Genomic DNA, 7,580 nt, shown 5'->3' with positions numbered 1-7,580 from the left:
TCTCTCTCTCTCTCTCTCTCTCTCTCTCTGTATATATATATATATATATATATATATATATTCTCTCTATTCTCTATTCTATTTCTTTTATTCTATCAATGTCTCCTCTTTGACTCTGTCTCGTTTTCTCTCATCTTTATCTTCTGGTTTTCTTCATCTCATCTGTAGGTTCCATCTTCTGCAAAAAAGCCTTTCTTGAGCCTACTCTATTTCAGTGCCTTCTTTCTGAGATTCCCCCCCTCTACCCCCCATTTATCCTGTGGATCTTCTTCGTAAATAGCTGTTTGCATGTTCTCTACCCCCCTTATACTGTGATCTCCTGGAGAGCATAGACTATATTTTAAAACATTTTTAATTTTTGCCTTTCTTTGTATCACTACTTCTAAGCATAGTAAGCACTGAATAAAGTTTTACTCAGGGAGGTTACATTCTAACAGGAGAAGAAAGACAACATGCACAACATATACAAATAAAAGTTAATTTGTTGGGAGAGTCTCTAGCTACAGAGGGAGTCTTAGGTGATGCTTCAAAAAAAGAGAAATGCATAATGGAGAGGTCAAGAAAAAGTACTATGAAGGGGAAAAAAAGACCTCTCCATGCTCCCAAACAAGTCAAGGAGCAACAGATGAGCTCCAGATCAGTACTGGTGGAGACTTTCCACACGGAGTCATTATGCTGATGAAATCAAACATCCATTACTGATTGTGCATGCCCCCAAATACATAAATATGTTTAGGATTTAGCTAATTTCTGTTTTGTTCCATTTTATGGTCAATCAGCCAATAAGCATTAGATACCTACTATAGGGCAGCTAAGTGATGCTATAGTTCACACAGCATCAGGCCTTGAGTTAGATCTGAGTTCAAATATGGCCTAAGATCCTTACTAACAATGTGACCCTGGGCAAGTCACTTCACCCTCAGTTTCCATATCTGGAAAATGGCTGGAGAAACACATGGCAAAAAACCCTATAAACTCCAATATCTTTGCCAAGAAAACCCCAAAAGGCTGTCACAATGAGTCAGACATCACTGAAGCAACTGAACACATAAATATGCTACATACTGAGGGATAACAAAGAAAGGCAAAAAAAGCCCAGGTCTTCCTGGGGCTTACAATCTAGTGGGAGAGAAAAGATGAAAACTATGTTGTATAAACAGGTCCTGCACAAGATAAATTGGAGGTGGTCTCTGAGGGAGGGCATAAAAAGTAAGGGCTGGGAAAGGTTTCTTGCAGAAAATTTGTTACAATGGGGTTCAAATCCCTCCTCTCTTAATCCCTCAGTGAGCCTGGGTAAATCAGTTCCTCTCCCTTGGCCTCAAGTTTCCTCAACAATAAAATGAAGAATTTGGACTAGATGACCTCTAAAGCCATCTCTATAAGCCCCTGTGCCAGGAATCCTACTAAGTACTCGGAATACCTACCAAGTACTCGGAATAGAAGTATAAATAATGACTCAGTCCCAATATGCACAGATAAAAGGCAGAACTGGTACATGTTGGTTTCCAACTATCCTTGACCCTATTTGGGGTTTTCTCAGAAGAGATGCTAGAGTGGTTTGCCTTCCTTCTCCAGGTTATTTTACAGATGAGGGAACTGAGGCAAACCCAGTTGAGTGACTCTCACAGGAAGTGCCTGAGGCCAGATCTGAACTTGGGAGATGAGTTTTCTTGACCGCTCTGTCTACTGTACCTATGTTCTTCCTGGTACATAATAGGAGTTTCATAAATGCTTATCCCCTTCTTAAAGTCAAATATATAAAGTTTATACTGTATAAATATAAACTGAATAAATACAAGTATATAAAAAGGAAATAAATTGAAGTGCAAGGGATGCCTACCAAAATTGGGGGAGAGGGGGATCAGGAAGGCCTCTGGTTCAAAGAAGAGGCCTCATGGACTTTCTGGAGGCAGAATCCTCGAATTCCTCTCCATAGAAACAAAGTAACAAACAGAGAATCTAGATTGGAGAAAGCTTTTACTCCTGCCCTGCAAGAGTGTTTTTTTTTTTTGAAGGAGCCTCTAATCAAGTTAAAAACCCTGTCAGGCTAATGTATCTGTACTGAAAGGTACAGATTAAAAAAAAAAAGCTTAAAAAATGTGGTGGAAGCTTTGTAATCCTCCCTTTCCTGGCCCTGGGGTTAGAGACTGAGATCTGAGAACAGGAAGGAGGGAGGGCAAGTGGAGGTTGGGGCTTCGAAGGCTATACAATAATTCCTTTGGAGAAAAAAAAAAGAGTGTGGGGAGAAAGAATGAAAAGGCCAGGTTGCTGCCCTGAGGAGAGCAGCTTTTGTATTTCTGCCCTGTATGTTTGGTCTCTGTGGCAACCAGAGACACATGGCTCCATGGGGTAGCCCCTGAGGCTTGGATGCAGCCAATCAGGACCAGGAGTCTGGTTTCCTGGTCCAATGGGAAGTGTAAATGAGCAGAGAGGCGAGTTTGTCTCCCTGCAGGAGGAGATTGGGGGCTGGGATGAGGGGACCAAGATGCAAAGATCCAGTCTCAGTTGGAGGGCCAATGGTGCCAGAGCTTGGAGCTCCCCAGGGGCCATGGGAGCCTGAACCTGAGCCAGGGGGAGGGGAGACTAAGCCATCCCAGCAGGTTTTCTAAGGGAGCCACGTGCTGCTACAGATGGAGTTGCTCAGACCTGGAAGAGCCTGGTCTAGGGCCCACCACTGAAGGGACTGGGCAGCTCCTGAGATCACTGCCTGGGGCATGATCTTGTCTGAGACAAAGAATGACCAAGCTCCCCCAGAGCCTCCTCAACTAGATCTGAGGGCAGAAGAGGCTAGAAACCAAGAAAGCCCCCAGAGGTACGCTCGGACTGATGCCTGTGTTGGCTCAACCTGGCCCGTGGTGCTGGCTGCCACCAGGTTAGCCCCTGAGATCAATGCCTTCACCCAGTTTCTCAGTAACCTGCATAAAAGTTACCCCAACCCCAGGATCTCCATGGACACCAACATTCTGGCCATCCTCATTGCTACAGGTAAGTACTAGGCTCCTAGGTTCTCCCATCCCCCAAGGCAGACGCCCTTGTCTGGAGAAATGAACCCAGTCCCTTGACTCAGAGTGAGAGATTGGAACAACTAGGCCACAGGCTGTTCCCTATTGTCCAAAGAATGCCAAGGGGGGTGGGTGGCAGTGACTGGGGGTGGGAGTGAAATCTGTTTCTCCTTGGGGTTGAAAGTAGTGGGGAAAAAGATTGAATGGACAGAAAACTAGAGATGCCATTTTAGGACAGAAGATGGGGAGTAAAAATAGAACTGTTTTATGAGGAAAGTGCTGAGGATGGCTAACCTAGAGTAGAAAACTTACGGAGAATGTGAAGGATATCTTCAAATTTCTGTCATTTAGCACAAGAATTAAGATGACTCTGTGGCTGGAGGCAAATTTTGACTCTATATAAACATTTTCTAGCAACAAAAGCTGTTTGGTAATGAAACTAGTCATTTTAGATCATAGATTAAGAATTAGAAGGGATCTTAAGAGGCCTAGTCTAAGCCTTTCAATTACAATATGTAAAGAATCTAGGTCCTAGAAGAGAGTTAATCAACTTGAATTCAAATCTTTTCAAATAGGTCTGGTGATGTTTGGTAGTGAGTTCCCCAGCTTGGAAATGTTCAAGCCAAGAATAAATGCTGACCCCTCAAGTGTGCAGCACGTGTTATCTTGCTTTGTCTAGCAAGCTAAGTAGATGACTCTTTTAAGTGCTAAGAATTCTATGAAATCCGTAAGTCACTTGGAGTCAAGAATTCCTGATTTGGACTCTTTCTTCAGATACTCCTTTGCTGTGTGCCCATGGGCAAATCCCTTAAGTGCTAAGGTCCAAGTTTTCTCATGTTTAAAATGTGGATAATAGCACCTACCTCATAAAGTTCCATATTAAAGTGCCTGGCAAACCTTACAATGCTGAATATTAGCAGTTAGAGTTATGTTATTAGGGTTCCCAAGGAGGCCTGATAGCTTTACCACTGATCTTTGTGTAGAGGAGTAGGAGAGAGACTGGGCCAAGCTTCTTCCTAACTTTTTGGTTTCTTTGTCAAGGGGGATGATGTCACCAGCATGCACACATCTCTCCCAGGGCTGATGGGGGAGGGATTCATCATAGCCTCAAAATTGGAAGGAACCACGAAGATCATCTGATTTCACTCCCTAACTGACCAAATATTTATCCCAAACTTCCCTGCCCTTCCAGGAGCAAGGAATCTTATATTCTGATGTTTCCAAGGTCAATTATGTCATCAGAAAAGAGAAACCCAGAGTTTGTCCCTTTCCTGTCTGTTTCCATAGGAGAAGCAGGATATTCCCTCGGTCTAGTCATCCCACCAAAGACAAGTGGGGGAGGCCTCTGCCTGGGAAAGGATATGAAGGGGTGGGTCTGAGGTTGATTGTTGCTGGCTACTCCCCACAGCCCTTGGGGTGGGTGGGGGGAGGGGGAAGAGCTAGGAAGCCTCAGGAGGCTGGGTCCCTGACTGTGCCTTGGTGGGTTGATGGTGGGTAGTGTCCTCCTTCGTGTTTGTCCTGGTCATCTTGCTGCTGCTGCTCTACCAGCGGGACCCGCAGTGCTGCCAGTTCCTCTGTTCCTGCCGCTTCTTCCAAGGTCCTAGTCAGTGTGTAAGTACTTCCCTTCCTTTCCCACTCTCACCTCTGCCTCCTCGCCTTGATATATGCATGGGAGATATTCTTGTGAACCAGGGCTTTCTTTTCAGAGAAGCAAAGGACATTTTCCAGTCCTGCCTCCAATAAACACCCCTTCTCTCTAAGGCTTTTAGCCTTTTAGGTTGGGGTTGCATAACCCCCAAGTCAGTAACTGTGGGTTGAGCAAGGGTTAACTGCCTCTGAGGCCTCCCCCACTCCCACCATTGTCCAGAGCTAAGCCAAAGAGGCCTTCTCAATGAAGACAATGCTTATTCCTCCTCTCTTAGCAACAGGGCACTCAATTCTCTGGCTTTGAGGGGAAAACTCAGGTTCTACTACTCTAGAAGTGGACAAAGCTTAGAGAAAGCCAGAATGGCATAAGCTAAGGAGAGAGAATCCTTAGGGATATAGGCACCATAAGCATCACAGCATATCCAAAGCTTTTTGCACCACAGCTTTCCCCAGACTCTGATCTGGCAAGATAGAGAGGATTGTTTCATCTCTCTCCAGCTAAGTGGGTTTTAGAAAAGTTAAGGCTCTGAGGTTTTAGACTTTTAGTAGGGGGGCAGTGGCACAGAAGAGAGAACACCAGCCTTGGAATCAGGAGGACCTGACTTCAAATTTGGCCACAGACTCTTGATATTTACTTGATATTTACTGTGTGACCTTGAGTGAATCTATTGCCTTGCCAAAAAAAAAAAAAAAAAAGCTTTGTAGACTGAGTTGGGGGTGAGGGGAAGAAAATTGAGATTCTCAAGAAAGGAACTGGGCCTCTGCAGGAGTTTAGGCAGGTTCTCACTGATCTGGGGAACCTAGAGCTGGGTGAGGATAAAGTGGCTCACCTTTGGTCCTTCTCCTCTAGGACTGTCCCCCTCCCTACTTTAGCAATAACCAGGATTTGGTGAGACCCTCAGCCAGATCCCAGCCATCAGAGAGGATGAGAGCCAGAATGCAGGTGAGTTGGTTCTGTTCCAAAGGAAGGGATGAGGGTGAGACTTTTGTATATAGAGAAATCAGAAGGGGAAAAAAACCCTCAAAATTGGAGGATGGGAGGAAGAAACGGGCTGTGACAAATGGGAGATATTTGTTGGGAAAAAGGATCCTTAGATAGATCGAAAGCAATGGGAACTTGGTACACAAAATCAAGGACAGTGCTCAGGAAGGGAAACCACACAAAGGCTAATGGGTCTGCTTGTTTTGTATTCTTCCTGAAGAGAGGATCATTGGCTATTGTCAATTCCAGGGTGATGAAGTATTCTGTGTTAGCCTGCCTAGCAACTACCAGCTGCCCCCTTGGTGCCCCCCACGTCTTCCCAGCTATGAGAGTGTACGGAAGAAGGACCGACAGCAACAGATTCACCGGTTGATTGCACATCGCTTTGGACTATGGGCCAGCAGAGAGGTGGTCATGTCTCAATAATTGCTTCTTTAGAGTTTCCAAGAAGTCATCCCTAACCCTTATCCAGTTCCTCTTCACCCTCAGCTTACATAGCTCCCTCATTTGAGTCACTGATGGAGAACACCCAAGACTGAACCACATCACTGTGGCAGAGGAGGATGTTTTCTTCCACTGAGGGAAGGACAAGTCCTGAGAAAAAGTTCTTCTGCAGAGGGCATAGAGGGGTTGCCTTGTTAGACAATGGTTCAAATTCAACTTACTTCTACAAAAGACCAGAAATACAAGGGGTGAAAGAAAGCTAGAAGCTAGTGGGTGGGGGAAGTGCAGAAACCAGTTGAGGACAGCATTGTCCTCTATACTTTCTAAAAGAGCTAAATATCTCTTTCTTCTCCAGCTTCCACCAACCTACGAGGAATCCCTGGGACCACTCCCCGAGGTGCCCCCCAGTTCTGGCTCTGCCCACCCATTCCAAAGAACAACTGCCTTTCCTACTCAGAGGAACACTGCAGTGTAGGAACATACAAGCAGCCTCCTCATTCCATGGTGCCAAGCTGCCACCAGAGGGAAGTCTCTGCCAAACTCCAATTGTGCTAATCACCCTTTGGGGCTTTCAAGAGATTGCAACAGAAATGTCTAGAAGATGCCACATCTTCAAGGACTTTATCTGTAACCATTCCATCCCCCATTCCCCAAAAACTCTGATCCTCTATGCTAGAAAGTTCCCTCTAAAATTTGCAAGGAAGTGATGGGCCTAGGTTACTGTCCATAAGCATAAAGGGTAAAGTGAATTACAGAGAGGGAGTCTAGTTCAAGACTACAGAAAAAATAAGGAAAAGATTTAAAAGTATATTTCAGGAATCCTAACCTTTCCTGTTCCAGGGCTTCTGGAATGATCAGAAATGGAGTCTTTATTCTGGATTCAGAAAGGAACTCTTGATCTCTTTAGGTGCTTATGCACAGAAATGGTCAATCATTAAGGGGCCAGAGCCACCAGGCCAATCACTGAATATGTTACACCAGAGACTGGGAGGGGGAACTTCTCTTCTCCCATGTAGAGTAGAATAAATGCTACAGGGGATAGGAAGGGGTAAACATACTTTCTATCCTGAGCCCTCAGTTTTAAAGAACCTGAACCTAAGCTACCACAATCAGTTTTTAATCCAGTCTGAATTCTCTTCTAAACAATATATTCTCAAAGTCAGTTTTCTTAATGCCATTTACAGTATTAGATACAAAAGTGAAAGAAATGTGTCTGAAACACTCAGTGTGAATACCTTTGTGTTACCAAAATCATTATAAAGGTCTAGTATTCCCTCAAAAGCCAAAAGTTCAACCAGTATGAATTGCTGATTTGTGCTCCTTGGACTTTTTCCTACTTCTTCTGCCATAAACTTTTCCAGGTAATAACAGGAAAAAATGAAGAGAAAAGAGATCTCTAGGGCCCTACTTTGTGAAGTTGGGATACAGTCAGGAACTCAGCAAATGTCTCCATTGCTCACCACTGGAGAATTAAAAGACCTCTATCAATCCAGTCTGCAGTATTA

The 7,580-nt window shown here is 44.5% G+C and overlaps 1 protein-coding gene across 1 annotated transcript; it reads left to right on the top strand.

Moving 5' to 3' along the window:
- The first annotated feature begins 85 nt into the window (after positions 1–85).
- Positions 86–7,561, top strand: LOC141513689 (uncharacterized). The gene is made up of 5 exons (XM_074223767.1): positions 86–2,985; positions 4,501–4,613; positions 5,500–5,592; positions 5,881–6,039; positions 6,431–7,561. Exons 1-5 carry the CDS (start codon positions 2,715–2,717, stop codon positions 6,548–6,550), a joined length of 756 nt encoding a protein of 251 aa, XP_074079868.1. The 5' UTR covers positions 86–2,714; the 3' UTR covers positions 6,551–7,561.
- The last annotated feature ends 19 nt before the right edge of the window (positions 7,562–7,580 follow it).

This window comes from Macrotis lagotis, chromosome 2 (genome assembly GCF_037893015.1).
Source record: "Macrotis lagotis isolate mMagLag1 chromosome 2, bilby.v1.9.chrom.fasta, whole genome shotgun sequence".
Taxonomy (NCBI): domain Eukaryota; kingdom Metazoa; phylum Chordata; class Mammalia; order Peramelemorphia; family Peramelidae; genus Macrotis; species Macrotis lagotis.
This window is presented reverse-complemented; position numbering and strand designations above follow the sequence as displayed.